The 20,679-nt window shown below is 43.8% G+C and overlaps 1 protein-coding gene across 1 annotated transcript; it reads right to left on the bottom strand.

The window, feature by feature from the left end:
• Window positions 1-10,737: 10,737 nt before the first annotated feature.
• Window positions 10,738-17,626, bottom strand: LOC115645177 (hyaluronidase-4-like). The gene is made up of 3 exons (XM_030549560.1): window positions 16,673-17,626; window positions 12,146-12,235; window positions 10,738-11,151 (listed from the first exon to the last, which is right to left on the bottom strand). The coding sequence occupies exons 1-3, from the start codon at window positions 17,624-17,626 to the stop codon at window positions 10,738-10,740; spliced, it is 1,458 nt and encodes a 485-aa protein (XP_030405420.1).
• Window positions 17,627-20,679: the final 3,053 nt, after the last annotated feature.

Below are 20,679 nucleotides of genomic sequence, written 5' to 3'. Positions count from 1 at the left end.
CCGCACCTGGCTGAGCAAACAGGAAGGGGATTTTTAAAATTCTCGGGGCATTTAAAGGAGGGGTCAGCTGAGCCCAGGGCAGTGGAGTGTGCATGATTACCAGAGAGGCTTCTAAGGTATGCTGGGATACCTCCTTATACCACGGAGGTCAATAAAAGCGCTGGTGGGTGTCCACACTTGCTGACCAGCTGGATCTCCTACCCCCGAGGCTCGATCGGGTGTACAGCCAGCACTGCAACCAGGGAGTTGCAGCGCTGGCCGTGCTTTGCAAGTGTGGCCACATCCTAAGTTGCAGCGCTGTAACCCCCTCACCAGCGCTGCAACTCTGTAGTGTAGCCAAGCCCTACAACTGGGTTTTCTAGAGGAACACTCTAAATACTAAAAGTGGAAGTTATAAGAGGATTGACTTTTTTTCTCTTCTTAGGATTCCAGTAAGAGTCTTTACCATAAGAGAGTTACACACACACACAATTAGCAGCATCAAATTTCTTTTTTTTAACTGGCACTCCAAAGATAAACCATTACATCACAGCGATTTCAATGCATCTTAGCTAGACTAACATAACTAACTAGAGATTTGTTGTTTTCCTTTAAAATGAACAATATAAAACTAGCCCTAAAATATAGATATTTATACTTCACAAAATACATGTGCTACATAACCAGTTGTTTCATCATCCACACAACTTCAGAAAGGAGAAACTGACAATTACTGTAACTAGACAAGGTGGATGAGGTAATATCTTTTGTTGGACCAACTTCTGTTGGTGAAAGAGACAAGTTTTTGAGCTTACACAGAGCTCTTCTTCAGGTCTGTGAAATGTACTCAAAGTATCACAGCTAAATACAAGATGGAACAGATTGTTTACCATAAGTAGCTAACATATTTCAAGGGACCATTCAAGGTGAAGTGGCCAATAAACGCCTCTCCAGTCATCAGGGAGGAAAGGAGGAAAAAAGGCAGAAGAGAGGAAAATTTAGTGGGTTATAGATTGTTGTAATAAGCCATAAATCCAGCATGTCTATTCAGTCCATGATTTTTAGTGTCTAACAAAGTTATGAATTTAAGCTTCGACTTATCTTTTGAAGGTGTTGTGCTGGTTTCCTCTGAGGATGAGGACTGAGAGATGAGATATAGCGTGATCACTTTGTGAAAATTGTTCACTCACAGATGATATGGTATCTTTGTCTTCAGTTATTTTTCTGTGTGAGTTCATTCGAGAGCCTAGTGATTGATTGGTTTCATGCACGTAGTTGTTGTTGGGGCATTTAGTGCACTAGATGGGGCACACCATGTGTTCTGAGAGGTATATGGAGAAAGTTGTGTTGTGGGGGATGTTGATCATCACAGCAGTGGAGAAGAAGTCTACAGGTTTTGCATGTGGTGTTCTGGTCATATCTGGTGCCACTTTGAGCTGGTGCATCGTGGTCTATGGGTGTGCTTGCTTCTGTTGATGTGCTTAGAGAAGTTGTGAGGTTCTTTGAAGAACAGAATAAAGAGTTCAGGAAAGATTTCTTTCAGGATGTGGTCTCCACAGAGTATGGCTTGTAATTGTTTAATGATGCTCTGTATTGATTCCAGGGTGGGGTGTGCAATCATCAGGGATTTTATTTCCTATTGAAGCGGGGTATGGCCCACTCCATAATGTGATCTGCTTCTCTAGTGGAGTGATTTTGTTTGATGAAGGCAGCTTTTAAATGAATTAAGATGTATTGTAAGTTCAAGAGGATTTTCTCCTCAGACCATATTGTGTGATATCTGAAGGCCTAGCTGGAAATAACAGATTTCTGTTGTTTGGGTTGGTTACTGGATCTGTGAAGGGAGGTGTGGTGATCTCTGGGTTTCTCTTCTTATCTACAGGAAACTGCATTGAGATCCCAACCCACAAATTCAGTCTTTAGCTGTACCTTCCCCCAGAAGGGCTGGGCTGGATCTGACCAGTGCTCAGCCTGGCTTCCAGTTTTGTACTCCTAATAAAACTTAGTACTGATTGCTCAGGAGCTGCCAGTTTCTAATGAAGGGAGGCGTGCGTGTACATGCAGGATTCAGGAATGTTTGCCATTAATGAAGCCTTCCGTACCAGCTTTAGAACAGCTACCGAGTATGTTTTACAGCTTCCTGTACTTCCTCTAGTGTGTTGAAATAACAATTGCTTGTTTGCATTCATTCATCCCGTACTGCCACCTTGTCTGGGTATGGTTTCATATTAACTCAGAGCAAGTAGAAATAGCAGCTGTAATTACAGCAATAAGGTTATTGGCTGAACACCAGGAAATATGAAAAAGAAAAGGGAGTTGCACAAGATTAAGCGTAGGCATGGAATTGAGGATTGTGGGGACAGGCATGGAGACTGGCCCTTTGCGGTGCCTGCTTTAGGGGAGAAGTGGAGTATCTTCATTTATTGGACTTTTCTTGAATTAATGCACTCTGCCTCCATACTAAAGCAACTATAAGTGTTATTGATTATGTCTTCACTGCAAGGGCATCCAAATATCATTAGCCAAAACTGCTAAAGCTCTGTTCCAGCAGTGAGGTCTCCTGTAAAAGCTGAGATTAATTGTTTGGGACAGTGTCTGTTCTAGTTGTTCAAAAGTCCTGTCAGCAGTCTAGGACGTGAAGGGAGCATGGCAAAACTGGTGATGAGCAGATGTGTAAATCTTGCCCAGTGGTTTTCAGATTTAAAAATCAGCACTGGTGAGTTGAACAGGGAAATTAATAGGTGTCAGCCAGTTTGATGGAAAACAGGATGCCCTTCCTATAATACGTGTAAGATGACTATCCCAACTAATTGTATTATGTGGCCTCACAGCCTCCTCCCTGAGGGTAGCACAGCAGGCAGAGCCCCGGGAATGATGACATAGGCATGAACTCAGCAGGGGCGGATCTAGGTATTTTGCCCCCCCAAGCACGACAGGCAGGCTGCCTTCAGCGGCTTGCCTGCGGGAGGTCCCCGGTCCCACAGATTCAGCGGCAGCCTGCGGGAGGTCCGCTGAAGCCGCAGGACCAGCGGACCCTCCGCAGGCAAGCCGTTGAAGGCAACCTGCCTGCCACCCTCACGGCGACCAGCAGAGCTCCCTCCGTGGCTTGCGGCTCCAGGCACGCGCTTGGCGTGCTGGTGCCTGGAGCCGTCCCTGAACTCAGGAACAAAAGAACACATGTTTATTACTGGAAGAAGGTATGTAGGCAAATCCCCTCTTGCTGCTGGTGCTGCTGACTTTGCCTCACCCTGGCTGGAAGCACTCCTTCTGACCTTTCTGTCAGGGTTACTTCCTGAGCCTGGGGTCCTTCCCCTCTGGAAGGAGCCACCATATGTGCTGCACACACAAACCCAGCCATTGTAGTATCCTTATATAGCATGGTATCCCATTAAATAATTATACTAGCCAATCCTGCTGTTTTATCTGCCATCATAGAAAATCCCAGCTGCTTCGATCTCTCTTTCTAGTAGTTTTGCATCATTGAAACTTTCCACCTATATTTTTTTCAAGAGACTTTTGACTGTTCATGCCCCTTTTGTGTTAGCTTCCCATGAATACTCTAGTGAGCAAATGTATTGACAGCAATCATTGAGGAAACAGGAAATGTTAAGTGAAAATTGGAGAATTATTTTCAAAAAGTGAATCTTAAATGCTTTTCCCCTTAGCATTCGCACTGGGAACTTGATTTTAAGAGTTACATTCATCCAGTCAGGAAAGAGAGAGGCATCACATTACTTGGGAATCAAATCACAGAAAGAGGCGTAAATCCATTGACTATATTTGGTTATGAGTTATCTGACCAGCTATATGAAAAATGAATTGAAATAGAATGATTTTAATAAAAAATGCAGATATATTGTGATGCAATAAAAACGTTGTGTGATGACTCAAAGGACAGGGAAACCCTGGTTGTTTTATGCAGTGGTTCTCAAACTTGGGCCACTGCTTGTTCAGGGAAAGCCACTGGCAGGCCGCACTGGTTTGTTTACTTGCCACATCTGCAGATTCAGCCGATCACGGCCCCCACTGGCCATGGTTCACCACTCTAGGCCAATGGGGGCTGCAGAAAGTGGCACAGGCCAAGGGACATGCTGGCCACCCTTCCTGCAGCCCCCATTGGCCTGGAGCAGTGAACCGTGGCCAGCGGGAGCCATGATCGGCCAAATTTGCGAACACGGCAGATAAACAAACCAGCCTGGCCCACCAGTGGCTTTCTGTGAACAAGCGGAGGCTCAAGTTTGAGAACCACTGGCTTAATGGAGGCTGCTTTCTATGGGTACGTCTACACTATGGGGCTATTCGGATTTTACAGAAACTGGTTTCTTAAAACAGATTGTATAAAGTCGAGTGCACGCAGCCACACTAAGAACATTAATTCGGTGGTATGCATCCATGTACAGAGGCTAGCATTGATTTCCGGAGCGTTGCACTGTGGGTAACTATCCCATAGCTATCCCATAGTTCCTGCAGTCTCCCCTGCCCATTGGAATTCTGGGTTGAGATCCCAGTGCCTAATGGGGCAAAAAACATTGTCGCGGGTGGTTCTGGGTACAGCCTCACCTCTCCCTCCATGAAAGCAGAGGCAGACAACCGTTTCATGCCTTTTTTCCTGGGTGAACTGTGCAGACGCCATACCACAGCAAGCATGGAGCCTGCTCAGCTCAAGACAGCAATCATGGACGTTGTAAACATCTCGTGCAGTCTATGCTGAACCAGGACCTGCAAAACCAGGCGAGGACGAGGCGGCTACAGCAGCACGGCGACGAGAGTGATGAGGACATGGACACAGAATTCTCTCAAACTGCAGGCCCCTGCACTTTGGAGATCATGCTGGTAATGGGGCAGGTTCTAGCCATTGAACGCCGATTTTGGGCCCAGGAAACAAGCACAAACTGGTGGGACCGCATAGTGTTGCAGGTGTGGGACAATTCCAAGTGGCTGAGAAACTTTCACATGTGTAAGGGCACTTTCTTGGAACTTTGTGACTTGCTTTCCCCTGCCTTGAAACACCAAAATACCAAGATGAGAGCAGCCCTCACAATTGAGAAGTGAGTGGCGATAGCCCTCTGGAAGCTTGCAACGCCAGACAGCTATTGGTCAGTTGGGAATCAATTTGGAGTGGGCAAATCTACTGTGGGGGCTGCTGTGATACAAGTAGCCAAAGCAATCACTAAGCTGCTGCTATGAAAGGTAGTGACTCTGGGAAGTGTGCAAGTCATAGTGGATGGCTTTGCTGCAATGGGATTCCCTAACTGTAGTGGGGTGATAGATGGAACCCATATCCCTATCTTGGCACTGGAGCACCAGGGCACCCATTACATAAACCGCAAGAGGTACTTTTCCATGGTGCTGCAAGCATTGGTGTATCACAAAGGACATTTCACTAATATCAAGGTCGGATGGCCGGGAAGGGTTCATGATGCTCGCGTCTTCAGGAACACTAGTCTGTTTAAATGGTTGCAGCAAGGGAATTACTTCCCAGACCAGAAAATAACAATTGGGGATGTTGAAATGCCAGTAGTTATCCTGGGGGACCCAGCCTACCCCTTGATCCATGGCTCATGAAGCCATACACAGGCAGCCTGCACAGTAGTCAGGAGCTGTTCAACTACAGGCTGAGCAAGTGCAGAATGGTGGTAGAATGTGCATTTGGCCGTTTAAAGGCGCGCTGGTGCACATAATTGACTCGCTCAGACCTCAGCCAAACCAATATCCCCATTGTTATTGCTGCTTGCTGTGTGCTCGACAGTCTCTGTGAGAGTAAGCGGGAGACCTTTATGGTGGGGTGGGAGGCTGAGGCAAATCACCTGCCTGCTGATTACGCACAGCCAGACACCAGGACAATTAGAAGAGCACACCAGGAAGTGGTGCACATCGGAAAAGCTTTGAAAACCAGTTTCATCACGGGCTAGGGTATGGTGTGACTGTTGTTTGTTTCTTTCTTGATGAAAACCCGCCCCCTTGATTGATTCATTCCCTGTAAGCAACCCACCCTCCCCTTTCGATTACAGCTTGCTTAAGGAAATAAAGTCACTATCATTTAAAAATCATGTATTCTGTATTAATTCATTATAAAAAGGAGAGAACTGACAAGATAGCCCGGGTGTGGTTTGAGAGGAGGATAGGAGGGAAGGAAACAGCCACTAACATTTTTTCAAAATAATGACAGCCTTTGGGTTGGGTTGTTCACTGGGGTGGAGCGGGCGGGTGCACGGAGACTCCCCCCATGCGTTCTTACATGTCTGTGTGAGGAGGCTATGGAACATGGTAAGGGGGGAGAGTGGTTATACAGGGGCTTCAGTGGCACTCTGTGATCTTGCTGCCATTCTTGAAGCTCCACCAGATGTTGGAGCATGTCAGTTTGATCACGCAGCAGCCCCAGCATTGCATCTCGCCACCGCTGATTTTCCTGCCTACACTTCTGCTCTTCCTGCCACCACCTCTCATCTTGAGCATCCCTCCTATCCTCACGTTCACTGGCATCTTTCCTGTAATTTGATACCACGTCCTTCCACTCATTCAGATGAGCTCTTTCATTGCGGGTCGCTTCCATGATTTCCGAGAACATTTCGTCTCACGTCTTTTTTTTCCGCCACCTTATCTGAGATAGCCTTCGGTACATAGTAAGGAGGCTTGAAAAATTTGCAGCTGCAGGAGTTTGGGGAAAAAAAGGAGAGAAGTATTTAAAAAGATACATTTTACAGAACAATGGTTATACTCTTTCACGGTGAACAACACTATTCACATTACATTGCACATGTGATTTCAGTACAAAGTCACATTTTGCATCTTAATGTTGAGTGCCTGTAGCTTTGGTGTTAGAGATCACAGATGCAGGTCCAGGCAACAGAATTCGGTTTGCATGCGACAATGGTAAGCCACTGTCTTTCGGCTTCTGCAGCCTTCATATACCCAGTGCCCTCCTTTCCCAAATACCAAGCAAAGCCCGTTGAGTGCTGTGTCTTTCCTGTTAACGTGCAGCAGCAGAAACCAACCCCCCCATCCAATTCTCTAGGATGATTGCATTACCCCTCCCCCCACTGCATGGCTGGTATCAGGGAAGATCCCTGCTAGCCACCACCCCCCACCGCGCTGCTGGTATCAGGGAAGATCCGTGATAGCCAAACACGAAAAAGCTCAGCACCAATCGCCGCCCCCTTGCCGCTTAGCTAACTGCAGGGAAGGATTTTTTTTAAGCCACAGGCAAACAGTCCAGTAGGAAAGGCCGCCTCTGTCCCCTTAATTAAATTCTCATATTTCAACCAAGTTACCATGAACGATATCACTCTCCTGAGGATAAAACAATGAGATAAAGAATGGATGTTGCTTGAATGCCAGCAAACACCGGGACCATACGCTGCTAGGCTTTGTCATGCAATGATACCAGATTACTTGCTACATGCATGGCGTGGTCAAGTGTCCTACCATGGAGGACGGAATAAGGCTGTGCTGCCCAGAAACCTCCTGCAAAGGCTTTTGGAGTACCTCCAGGAGAGCTTCATGGAGATGTCCCTGGATGATTTTTGCTCCATCCCAAGACATGTTAACAGACTTTTCCAGTAGCTGTACTGGCTGCAAATGCATCCCAAGTCCTCAGGGCAAATTAATCATTAAAAAACTCTTGCTTTTAAACCATGTGTTATATTTACAAAGGTACACTCACCAGAGGTCCCTTCCATGGCTTCATTGTCTGGGATAGTGGCTTGGGAAGGTTGGGACGGTAATTCCGTCAGGCTCAGAAAAAGCTCCTGGCTGTTGGGGAGAATGGAGTGCTGTGTGCTCTCCGCAAGCTCGTCCTCTTCCTCCTCCTCATCTTCCCCATCTGCAGAATCCTCAGGCATGGCTAAGATTACCCCTGCCTCGGAATCCACAGTCGGGGTGGGGTAGTGGTGGCAGACTCCCCTAGAATTGCATGCAGCTCAGCGTAGAAGCGGCATGTCTGCGGCCCTGCCCGGACCTGCTGTTTGCTTCTTTGGTTTTCTGGTAGGCTTGTCTGAGCTCCTTAACTTTCACACAGCACTGTACTGAATCCCTGGTGTGGCCTCTCTCTATCATGGCCTTGAAGATTTTTTCAAATGTTTTTTCATATCATCTTTTGGAACGGGGTTCTGTTAGCACGCAATCATCTCCCCATATAGCGATCAGGTCCAGTATTTCCCGTACTGTCCATGCTGCAGCTCTCTTTCGATTCTCCGACTGCATGTTTACCTGCGCTGATGAGCACTGCATGGTCATCTGTGCTGATCAGCTCTCCACGCTGAGCAAACAGGAAATGAAATTCAAAAGTTTGCAGGGCTTTTCCTGTCTACCTGGCCAGTGCATCCGAGTTCAGATTGTTGTCCAGAGCGGTCACAATGGTGCACTGTGGGAAAGTGCCCGGAGGCCAATACCGTCGAATTGCAGCCACACTAGCCCTAATCCAACATGGCAACTCCCCTCGTCGAGGAGGATTACAGATATCGGTATTAAGAGCCCTTTATATCGATATTAAGGGCTTCGTTGTGTGGACGGGTGCAGGGTTAATTCGGTTTAACGCTGCTAAATTCAATATAAACGCATAGTGTAGACCAGGCCTATTAAAGATAGAGTAGAATTGTATTAAGTACCTCTGGTGATACTTTAGGGATGTCTCTCCAGACAGGAGGTCTTCTCTTGTGCATGTTTCACTGTATGCAAAAAAATATTCAGGAGCTAGGTGGGGCACAGTGTTCACTGCAAATACAATAGTGCTGCTCCCAATAAGTACACAATCAAAATAAATTTTTACCACATACTAGGCTGGCTAGAGAAGTCTTAAAAGCAGTGGGAGGTTCAGAATTCTCCACTTCAGGTGGCAATAAATTCCCCAGAAGTCTTGACCTCTATATGACTGCTGTTTAAAACATGCAGTACTCACAGTGTTGGCAACCCCAAGCATTCAGAACACATGAGCCAGACATCAAAAGAATTATGGGACTGGTTTAAATATCATGAGAGTTTTTAAAATAACTGTTGGATTTTTATTTGCTTTCTGGGTTATGAGTCCTTAGGGTTCACATTTTCAATCTTTTCTCTACAAGCATGTGGGCCAAATGCTTACTTTTTTATAAATAAATGAAAGCTTATATATAAATGAAAGCTAGGATTCTCATTTGAGCACATATCTCCATCAGCTGATGCTTTAAGAAAACCCCCAAATGTTACAAAATTGATCATAAAATCAGAAGGGTTGTTAATACTGTGTGCTGATATGCACCAGCTGAGGATCTGGCCTGGAATTGTCATGAAAGTTCAGCTGTCAATGTTTCATCTCCATTTCATAACAAGCTATAAGCTAGGATCATATGATATGTCTTTTCTTTCCCCTCTTTATATTCCTTCGTCCTGCCTCCAAATGCTCTGTCTGAATCCAACTACAGGACTCCAGAGCCTATCACTGCAGTGCTTTTACTTGTTCAGATGGGTTTGCTAGTGTGGAAGGCAGTCCTGCAGAGAGATGTAAGTGAAGCAAAAGCTTTAAATTCAGTTTTCAGCTCCAATTCCAAGCTAAAAAAGCTCTGTATTTCATCTCGCTGTTGCCCTCTAGTGCTTTTCTTTCCAATCTTTCCAATAACAATTGCTATATTGCAAGGGATGAACAATTTAATCATTACAAAATTCAAAAGCAAAGATATTCATTTAAAGTTCCTGTGTCCTCCAGTATTGCACAGGAACTACCTTGCTGGGTTCATTAGTCCTATTATTTATTTAATGAAATAAATCTCACTGAATACAGCTTTGTATTTTCATAGCCCTTATAATAGGACTTATTAGTAATAATATTGTTTCTTTGTATTGCACTTTCCATCTTCAATGTCCTGTGCTAACAGTAACTAATGACTGCATGTTCTAGGAAATTGGCCCATTTGGATTTCATTCCTCTAAGTAAATGGCTTTAATCTGTGTGGAAAGGAAGGAGAGCTTTTTTTTTCCTTGGAGAAAAGTGATGTTCTTATAAAGTTCTGTAGTACTCCCAGAGTTCTTATAAAGTTCTGTAGTCAGCACCTCAGAAATAGGCGTAATAATGGGCCATGGCATTCCTTAAATTTGTACAGAGAGAAGGGACCAAGCATAGAAGGGTTTTCTCCTCACTCATGGAAAGGGGGAGTGCCACCTCAATGGCATTACCTCCTCCTCAGAACCCTCTGGGACTCCTCATGGAAGTGATTTGAGATTTTTCAGGTGGGAGGGGTAGAGCATGCACTGACCCACAGACCTCCAACACCTGAACTAATGGAAGAACTGGTAACAGAGGTAAGCTGATATCCTTGGTGTGAACCAGCCACTAGAGGGAGGATGAGATACATACTTTACTATGCACAAAAACCACCTGTGACACTTTGGCACCCCAATATTCACCACTGTCCTATAATTAGGATATATTTTGTGCAAAGTATGCCTTGTAAGGTATCATTCTAAAAGTCATGATTTGCTCGACATTAAAATCTCATTGGATTGTATGTGCTGTCATCATATGTGAAGTTATGAAGTTTGGTTATGTGTGTGTTACTGGAACACGTTGTGAGATTGAAAACACCCACAAGCAGTCTTCCAGGTACAACAGTAAAAAAGTGCCCAATTTTGTGTTGATTGATTTAGGTAGCACTCTATAGTGTTTTCATTGCTACACTATCTCGCTTGATTTTTAAAAGACAATGGAGTATTGCCATAATCTCTCTCTTATCAAAGTTGTTCCTCTGAACCTATGGAGTCTAGAAAGACCCTATTCAGTATGATTATTCACAAGTTAAGACTCAGAAGATAGAAAGACAGAGAGAGCAGACTTTTCATTACTAATGTTCTGGGTAAGAGGAAATCTGCAGAACTTCCAGGTTGCTTATCTGAAGTCTGAACTTTCCGGCAATCAGCTCCTTCATAGCCCTGATAACAGTGACAGAAGAATTTCTGTGACATTACTTCCAGGTCAGCACTTGATGCTTCTCCTCTCACTGTAAATTCTTGGTCCTCTGAAGCTTCTATTTTGAAGGTTTTAGGATTCAAATGAAGGTAATCCAGGGCTTTCCGTTTTCTTCGTATACATCGCCCGTTATTCTGACAAAGATGCTTGCTGCACACCTCTGCTGCTTTGGTCACATTGATGATGTAGATCCCTAATTCAGTAGCAACAAATTGTTTCACCTTTGTACAGTTGCCCTGTAAATAGCAGAGAGAACAATTTAGCTGAAGAGAAACTCACTAGTCTGTATTCTTTGTTCAAACTGAGAAATATGTAAAATGTAAACAAAAAGCTTTACAATTGGAGCTAGAATCAGATGATTAAAATTGAAATTATGTTGACTGTCTAAAATAGTACTAGATATATACACTAAGAAATTGTTTAAAAAATAACCTGATAGTGTCTCATTAAGATCTTTGAATTTGATTGGAGCCACAGCTCTGTGTTCAAATAATTGGCTTCAAAAATTGATTTCATTACTGACAATTGAGCATATGTACTTTACTCCTAGGGGAATTCTGTGCCACTGCACATGCATAGATTTACTTGCTTCCCCACAGAAAAATGACTCTTTGATGGGGAAGCAAATAGATGCCACAAGAGTGGTCATGTGACCCTCCCCAACAGTATGTTTCGAGTGCACAGGGCAGTCAGCAGAGAGGTAAATCACTGTGGGGCAGAGGGTGGGACTGAGGAAGACCTGACTGGTGGCTCCTATCCTGTGCCGGAATGACCTGTTAGTTCTCTTCCCCTGCATGGCATTCGGGGCCGTGTCAGACTCACCCCCAAATTTCTCCCCTGGCTATAGGAAGCTCTGTAAACTCCCCTCCCTCCCCATGCTTCTGCACCCGTCACCCATCTGCATCCTATTTACAGGGAGCTTCTCCTGCATCCGCCCAACTCCTGTGGGTCCAGACCCTCTTTCTGAGCCTTACCTCCCCACACCCAGAAACCGCCTGGCCTTATGAGCTCCACTCCCTCTGCCCCTGGACCACCCCAATGAGCCACCCGCACCCAGATCCCCACCATTCCATCATAATCTTGATTAGGCAGCTAAGGGGACTTTATGAGCTATCACACGCTGGAATTCAGAACTCAAAGGAACTGTATTTGGAAAATGTGGTTCACATAATGGTATGAAGATATATGCTGTGCTAGTACATTTGAATTAGCATTATGGCACTAACTTACCTCTGATGACGTTAAATTCATATCTCCCCAAATAACAATTCCTGAAGCTCCCAAGGCAGCACTCTCTCCAATAGTGCTAATAAGATCTTGCTACATTGAAAACAATAAAGACATCACTGTCAGTAATTTGTTGCTTTCACAGTTTGTGGTTATTAAAGCCAGGCAAGTGTTAGTGTTAAACAAAATATAAAGCAAGGTAAATGTTATACAAAACTCACAGGACTGTGTGGATTTCTAGTCCAGACAAAAATGGAATTTTCTTGATATTTTATTGAAAACACTGTTCATACTTCTTATTTCATTCACCTCTCATTTTGTAGTTCATGCAACAGTGCTAGCTCACAAAGGGACAGCTTCTCAGTGAGTGTAAATAGACATAGCTTTATGGACTTCAGTAGATCTGGTCTATAATTTCTGTAAAGATCTAAATTGCTATTGAAATAGGGGTGGTCTTATTATGTAAAATTGTATCTCACATCTGGAACATTCCAAAGTCTTGATGTTTGGATTCAAGGTTTTGCTTCAACCCATTAGGACTGCAAGATCAGGCTCATTTGGGAATATTTCTTGGGTGGAAAGTCAAGAGAGAGACTTTCTGTTTCTGATGGCAAGAGAGTGGTGTAAAGTGTATCTTCTTTCCTCACTTGTCTATGTAGATATATATTAAACAAAATTTAAAGAAGATTCATTTTGAGAAATTGTTTGCCCACAAGACTTAATTTTCTAGATACAAAGATAATTAATGAATATCATTAAATAGATCCTTGCAAATGTACACTATTTGTTGGCAGGGTAATTAGGAATTACTGAATTTTTCAAGTGAACAATCAAACCAGGAAAAATAATTTTATTTTAATTTACGTTGGCAATAGGGTAGTATTTATTTACTACATTGTGTAGTACATTTATTAAAAGTCCTGAGATTTTTCTTTTTTTAACATGAAAACTCCTTAAAGAGTTTGGCTGAAAACTAGGGAGAAGCAGCCACTTCTGTATACCAATCAATTAAAGTCTTTGTCAGATTTAGAAAGATGTAATTCCAAGTCCAAGGTCATGCATTATCCTCGCTTTTTTTGTTCAGGCCTTCATATAAAATTAGCAGTTACCATAAACTGACAGCAAATTCAAGGAGGGAGAAGACTGGCATTGTATAACTTAAATGAAAAAGAAAATATGACAATATGGGAATCTGTCTGTGAATTTATAAATTCCATTCTGATTTTACGTGTATAACCTCATCAATGTCTTGCACTGTATCCTTACATCATTCCTCTGGTGTCGAAGGGAGGGAATGCTGCACCTGGGGATCTGTCCCTAAATGGAACAGATATTAAGGTCCATTAACAATTGAATAGCCTGGCCTTAGCAGAACAATGGAGACTACCAGCCAAAGGCTACTGACTTGCTAATAACTCCTATAGGCTGTAACAAACATTGGGGATGTTGAAGGCCACAATACATTGAGGATTGGATGGAGAATGAAAAACTGTAGGGGAAGTACATGAAGAGTTAAGATATTAGGCGCTTCTGTTTAGAGGGAGACTCGCTACAAGAGGAGACCAAAACCAGAAGGCGAGACTGGGCAGAAGTGGGGGTGAAGACAAATCCTGGGTTCCCTGAAAGATTCTGACTAATAATAATACCTAGTTCTCATATAGCACTTTTCATCAATAGATCTCAAAGCACTTTGCAAAGGAATGGTAAAGAAACTGAGAGAGAGTCTTATAGGCAGGTGTTTATTATTTTTCTACAGACCTATATATCTCTTGTGCTTACCTATCAGTAAGGTGTATGTTTCAGAAGTTCCTTTGCAAAGTCTATGTGTCACTTGCTTTAACTGTCAACATCCCCAAAGGGACCCAGTGTACCCATGAGGGTAAAGCTCTGAAGACATCATGTGAGCTACTGGGGAGACTCGGGAGGGCCATATTGGTCCCACATCCCAAGAAGGTGTACAAGCCTTGGACTGCGTTCCTTTGGAATATGCCTGAAAGGCTTTATGAAGTGTAGTTGTAGCCATGTCATCCCCAGGATATTAGAGAGACAAGGTAGGTGAGGCATATCTTTTATTGGCCAACTTCTGTTAGCAAGAGAGAAAAGCTTTCAAGCTACACAGAGCTCTTCTTCAGGTCTGGAAGAGGTACTCAGAGTGTCTCAGCTAAAAACAAGATCAAATAGATTTGCTAAACTATTTAGCTGTGACACACAGAGTACATTTCCCAGACCAGAAGAAGAGCTTGTCTCTCTCACCAACAGAAGATCATCAAATGAAAGATAAAAGCAGCAAAGAATCCTGTGGCACCTTATAGACTAACAGATGTTTTGGAGCATGAGCTTTCGTGGGTGAATACCCACTTTGTCAGATGCATGTAGTGGAAATTTCCAGGGGCAGGTATATGTATGCAAGCAAGCTAGAGATAACGAGGTTAGTTCAATCAGAGAGGAAGAGGCCCTGTTCTAGCAGTAGAGGTGTGAAAACCAAGGGAGGAGAAACTGGTTTTGTAGTTGGCAAGCCATTCAGTCTTTGTTTAATCCTGAGCTGATGGTGTCAAATTTGCAGATGAACTGAAGCTCAGCAGTTTCTCTTTGAAGTCTGGTCCTGAAGTTTTTTTGCTGCAGGATGGCCACCTTAAGGTCTGCTATAGTGTGTCCAGGGAGGTTGAAGTGTTCTCCTACAGGTTTTTGTATATTGCCATTCCTAATATCTGATTTGTGTCCATTTATCCTTTTCCGTAGAGACTGTCCAGTTTGGCCGATGTACATAGCAGAAATGAAAGATATTATCTCACCCACCTTGTCTTTCTGAAAGGCTTGTGTGATGGGGTGTTGGCTTCACGCTAGCCTGTAGGGGGTTGATAGAACCCTAGGGAGTTTGTGCAAGAAACAGCCAATAGAGGAGGGGCTGTGAGGAGCAGCCAATCAAGGCTCAGCAGGCCCATATAAAAAGAGCTACAGGGCAGAGTGGGGTCAATTACTCCTGAGAGTTCAAGTAGGGAGGAGTGGATGCCTTACAGGTAGAAGGAAGCTAGCACCCTGGACAGAGAAGTGCTGGGCAGGAACAGGGGCATGAGAGGAAGCTCCTGACTGGCATGCTGAGGCTCTTAGGTAAAGGTAAAGGCAAAGAAGGTGCTGGGGCCACGGGGAAGGGAAATATACTGAGGAGTTGGAAGGGAGGCAACACCTGGCTGCCATCTACAGTGTCAGGACCCAGAGTAGTGGGAGGGTCTAGCTCTCCTATCCCAGACACTGGGGAAGTGGCTGGACTAGAAGTTAAACTCCCCCGGATGGGGGGAATCACAGACAGTGACACAGAAGAGGATGCTGCAATTCCTGAGGCTGCGAGAGGGGCTGCAGGCTGATGGCGGAGATTGGATAATGGTGTGCAGACTACTGATAATGGTGTCAGCATTGAGCTAATCCCCAAGACAGCCATCAGGAAGTGCCAGCATGGTGAGTGACATGCACTGGGACAGTGTGACATACAGGCAGTGTCTGGATACTGCTCAGACTCAGTAAGTGTAAAAACCCGTGGGAGCCAAGATTTGGGTCTAATACAGCAACCTGGTGGATGTCGATAATGTGGAGTTCAGCCAGAGCTATTACAAGAAGATTATGTTTGTTATTAAAGAGAAGAATATTATCTTTTTCTAAGAGGATTTCTGTATCCAAAAGAGAAGAATGGTTTCATCTAAGGCCCTGATCCTGCAAACACATACACACGTTTCACTTTAAGGATGTAGTCCTACTGGCTTCAGTGGGACTGCTCACATGCTTAAAGTTAGGCACTTGACTAAGTCTTCACGTGATTGGGGCCTGGGGCAACAACTCCCAAGTTTGAAGCCCAGCTCCCATATAGACTACCTATGTGGTACTGGGCAAGTTGCTTAATATCTCCTCCTCGGTTTCTCTCCTGTTAAAAGTGAATAATACCTACCTAACAGCTGTGAGAAGTAGTTAATAGATGTATAGTGTTTTGCAGAAGAAAAGCATTTTGTGTTAATTTATTAACCATTTGCATTCCAGCTAAGTAAAATCTGTGAAAATTCTCTAGCTTTGTCATATCCAGACAGGAATATAGCACAGCGCTGAACTGGAGAAATATATATATATATATTACAAAAATGTTACAGATACAAGATGACTGAGGTAATTAATTTAAAGTGTCTTCCAGCTTGAATGTTTACTGCTGAGCTTTGGCTGTTTTAAAACATGTAGTCATTTAAACATTAATCAGCCGAGTAGACCCATATACCCCTCTACCCAGATATAACGCTGTCCTCGGGAGACATAAAATCTTATTGCGTTATAGGTGAAACCGCGTTATATCGAACTTGCTTTGATCCACCAGAGTGCGCAGCCCCACCCCCGGAGCACTGCTTTACCACGTTATATCCTAATTCATGTTATATCGGGTCACGTTATATCGGGGTAGAGGTATACGAGCCTTTACAAACATACAAAACATCTCTGCAATAATGATGGTTAGATCTGTTAAAGCAGCCTCCATAACTCCTAACATTGGCTTACCTTAGAAAGAAATAATGAAGGATCATCTCGGTAACTTAGTCTAGTATAGACAAACACAGGCAGAGCATAATCATGAGATGTCATGGAGGAGATCCTCATGGACTCAGTCACTCTAAATTGTGAGAAAAGTAATATGTTTTCACTGTTTCCAAGGGTTTTCTTGATGCCAATGGAAGGATACAGAGCTGCACTGCTATCCCAGAGCCAGGAAAGTTCATTATTCCTCAAAACTTCACTCTCTGGGCAGGAACCAGTGTAGTCCTGGTCATGAAAATTATAATTGTGGCAATCGGGGTATAAATAGTATCCCCAGAGCCCCAGAGGTCTGCTTTTAATCCCTAGCTCAATTGTCTTCTTCATGAAAGCCTTTGCACTTTCTTCAAAGGAGAGTTTGGCCAAATTTTCGATGTCACTTGCTGAAATATTGCCTTGCGTTGCAGAAATGAGCTTCCGGGACTTTTGCCTGTAAATGTCTTTTGTGTTCCAGTTGCGTACCCACTGAGGCCTCCAGTATTCCCAGTCTATGACAGCTAATCCTTTAAAGTCCTCAGCAGGAATGTAATATTGAATGTCCTGGCCAGCTTTTTCCAGGTGAGTTTGCAAGCTGAAGTTTTGAGGTAGGCCACCATTTACAGGGATTTCCTGCGATGTGTACCATGGGTAGTATCCCAGTCTATTCACATAAAATATAGTCACATTCTGCCCTCTTGCTCTGGCCAGTGGGCTTCCAATCACATGGAACATTTTCAGGTTCAGAGTTATGTTATATTTCAGTGAGCATTGATCTGTGGGTGCATTCCAGGCAGCTATAAAAGGTTTTCTCTGGAAAACTAGTGGTTGGGCTGGTTTCATTGCAAATGTGGAACTCCAAATAAATGTAATCTGTAGCCACACCGTGAGCTGAACCAATTGGATAATATGTAATAGTATCCCACTTTCAAACAGTATTCTCATGATGTAAGAGGCTACTGTAGAGATCTCCTAGTTCAATATTGTCTGCAAAACATAAGAGATGGGGCATTATTTGTTCTTTACACAGTATTAGAAATGCATTGAGGTATTTCTAAGGCATTTGCAACTGTAGTACTTGAGAGCCAAAATGTATATGATACTTTTCAGACAAACTAAAAACAATGGGTCAGATTCTCAGCTGATGTAAATCAGTGTAGCATTGTGGAAGTCAATGTTACTATGGCAATTTATAGCAGCTGTAAATCTGCCCCACTGAGCCAAATCCTGATCTAATTGAAATTAATAGTTTTGCCGTTACTTCACTGGAACCAACAGTTGTCTCCCTGTCCTGCCCTTAAATATTTACAATCCAAATTACCCACATTCATCTCCCTTTCAAACATTTTTTTCCTTTGGAGAAGGGCAATCCCCAGACAAGTGGATTTAGGGCCAAATTCTGCTCTCAGCTACTCTATGCAACCCTCTTCACTTTAGCTTGGGTTGATTTAACTTTAATGGGGCTGCAGGAGTACAGTCGAGAACAGAGTTTGGCCCGTGCGCTTTAATGTTAATTTAATTTCTTCTGTGCCTGACACAGTAATCTTGTCACAAATATTTTGCATTCTTACATGGTTACTGTGAAGAATTGTGGGCAAAGTGAGGATGTTTGTAATTATTTTTAACAGTAGGAAAGAATGAGTAATGAAGTTATTTTCAGTTTTGAAGACAATAACACTAGCCACTGCTTATCCTGGGGTCCATTTAAGTAATCTCACTACATTGTGTCCTCTCTCATTTTCTTCTGCCCATATGTGGTGCCTTTGCATAACATGAGACCTCCATAAGCTGGCTGTCAATGCACTATCATATCAAAGTTCAGCTTCTTGTTGCTCCCTTCAAAGCTCTATAGCTCTGCCCCTTCCTACTTAAGCTGTGTTGCTTCCTCCGCCTCTGCTCTGCAGATGTTCCCATACTCATCCACCTATTTGTCAGCTTCTTGCTTAATTGCCTCCATGTCTTGTACCACATGCCCCCATCCACATATAAGTCCCTCTTAAAGACCGACTTCTGCAATGCTGCCTACAGTGAATCTAATTGACTTGTTTTAAAAAGTCCCTATCTCTTGTTCCCCTTCCCCTAATCTCTGCTTACCTATCATCCTCTCCTCAGACTGGGATCTGCTTCAGGCAGGAACCATCATTTCTTCTTGACTGTTTGGAAAGTGCTCGACACATCGTGGGTGCTATCATAAACTAGAAATTATAATTGGTTTATTGCTCAACAAGCATTCAGATTGTCCTTTCTTGACCTCAGAATAGAAACCCAAGCATGCTAAATTCTACAGGTCCAGATTAACCCATCACTGAGCCCTAAGCAAACATACAATTCTGAGCTCCTCTACTGGCTAGCTAAACTAGATAATCCCACAATATGGATGCATTTATATTAACCTTGTCCTGACCAGCACAGATACAATAGTGATCTAAAACCCAAGCACGTCTGGCTTCCACTGCACAGATGTAGCTTCGTTAACCCTGTCCTATAGTGACTGGGTGGATGGACACTGCCCTGTTAACCCCGTTGTGTCTGCACCTGCAGGGATACGATGACCAGATGTCCCATTTTTAAAGGGACAGTCCTGTTTTTTGGGACTTTTTCTTATATAGGCGTCTATTACCCCCCACCTCTGTCCAGTTTTTTCTCAGTTGCTATCTGGTCATGCTAAGCAGGGATCTCTATCACCTCTCTTCTGCTGGCTCCTGTGGGGGCAGTCTGCAGTCCCCCATACTTGTAGCAGGTCTTGAGGCTGTCACCAAGTGACTCCTGTGGGCAGAGCAAAGGGTATACTGGAAGCAGGATGAGGCCAGGCAGGTACCTGTGGGGCTTCCAGGGTGCAGAAGCTGGCCTCACAGCAATGGCGAGAAGGAGAAGCGCTGCCCACCCTGCTACCCACTCAGATTTGGCCCAGCCGCCCCAAAGGAGAGTAAATGGGATTTCAACTTGCATGGGGCAGCCGGGCCAAACCTAAGCAACACTGCAACTCTGTGCACAATGCCACTCCCTCAAATTCAGCCAGGCCACACTTTTATCATGAGGAAGGGAGGACCAGGCCAAATCTGAGGGAGTGGCATCACCACACGCCACTTAGGTCAGGTATGTGCCTAGTTTTGCCTATGTGTTTGCTTGTTTATATGATCCCTATCACTCTAATAGTTGAGCGTTCCATATTCTTTAATGCATTTACCATCACTACACATCCGTGAGTAGGGAAATGCTATTATACCCATTTCACAGAGGCACAGATTTTAAAGACCAAAGTAGGCAGTTAGGCATCCGATTCCTGAAAATCAGTGGCAATTGGGCATATAAGTTCCATTTGTGCTTCTGAGATCTCCTACAGAGAGACTATGGCCCAGAGTCCGAAAGGTATTAAGCACCTAACTCCCATGGACTGACCTAAGTGACTTGTCCAAGGTCTCACAGGAAGCCTGTGGTAGAACAAGTTATTAAACACAGATTTCCCATGCCACTGGCTAGCACCCTAACTACTCAACCATCCTTCCTTCTGGAAACATAGGCCATCCTGCACATGGAACAGCTGTGCTGTATTCACACAATATTCTGACAATTCAGAGAAAATCACAGAAGTTAGCAATGGAGACGTCCTAGTAGAGGTAACCAGTCCATCTCCTTGCACATACAGGATTGTTCCCTGCTGTCAATTTTCAGTTTTCCTGTGTAGTTTAGTGTTAAGCCGGCATTGGCAGAGCCATATCATTTCACTATTTCTCTCCTTCCTGGCCCTTTGAAACTCTAGCTTGAAAATGTGTCACTGAAGATGATTTGGGTGTATACTCCATGTAATTCATCCTAACCATTGATTTTTGCCACTAGGTGTCGTCATGCACAAAACTCCATGGTGTATGCTTTCTAATATAATATAAAAGAAGGTATATCAGTTTCTCGCAAGAACAGCTCACATATATCTTGACTTACATAGGTGAATAGCTAACCTAAGCCAGCCCACTTACAGACTAAATTGAAACATGGTTTGT

This window comes from Gopherus evgoodei, chromosome 1, assembly GCF_007399415.2.
Source record: "Gopherus evgoodei ecotype Sinaloan lineage chromosome 1, rGopEvg1_v1.p, whole genome shotgun sequence".
Taxonomy (NCBI): Eukaryota; Metazoa; Chordata; order Testudines; family Testudinidae; genus Gopherus; species Gopherus evgoodei.
Note: the sequence above shows the minus strand (reverse complement) of the source record. Positions and strands in the feature narration are given on the sequence as shown.

Bases quoted from the DNA above. Each gene is read 5' to 3' on its own strand.
- LOC115645177 (XM_030549560.1), bottom strand. From the start codon at position 17,626: ATGAGAATACTGTTTGAAAGTGGGATACTATTACATATTATCCAATTG. The intron at 12,236-16,672 runs GTAAGCCAATGT...TTTTCAATGTAG, and splicing joins CTTCATTATTTCTTTCTAAG to CAAGATCTTATTAGCACTAT. The intron at 11,152-12,145 runs GTAAGTTAGTGC...TGCTATTTACAG, and splicing joins TGAATTTAACGTCATCAGAG to GGCAACTGTACAAAGGTGAA.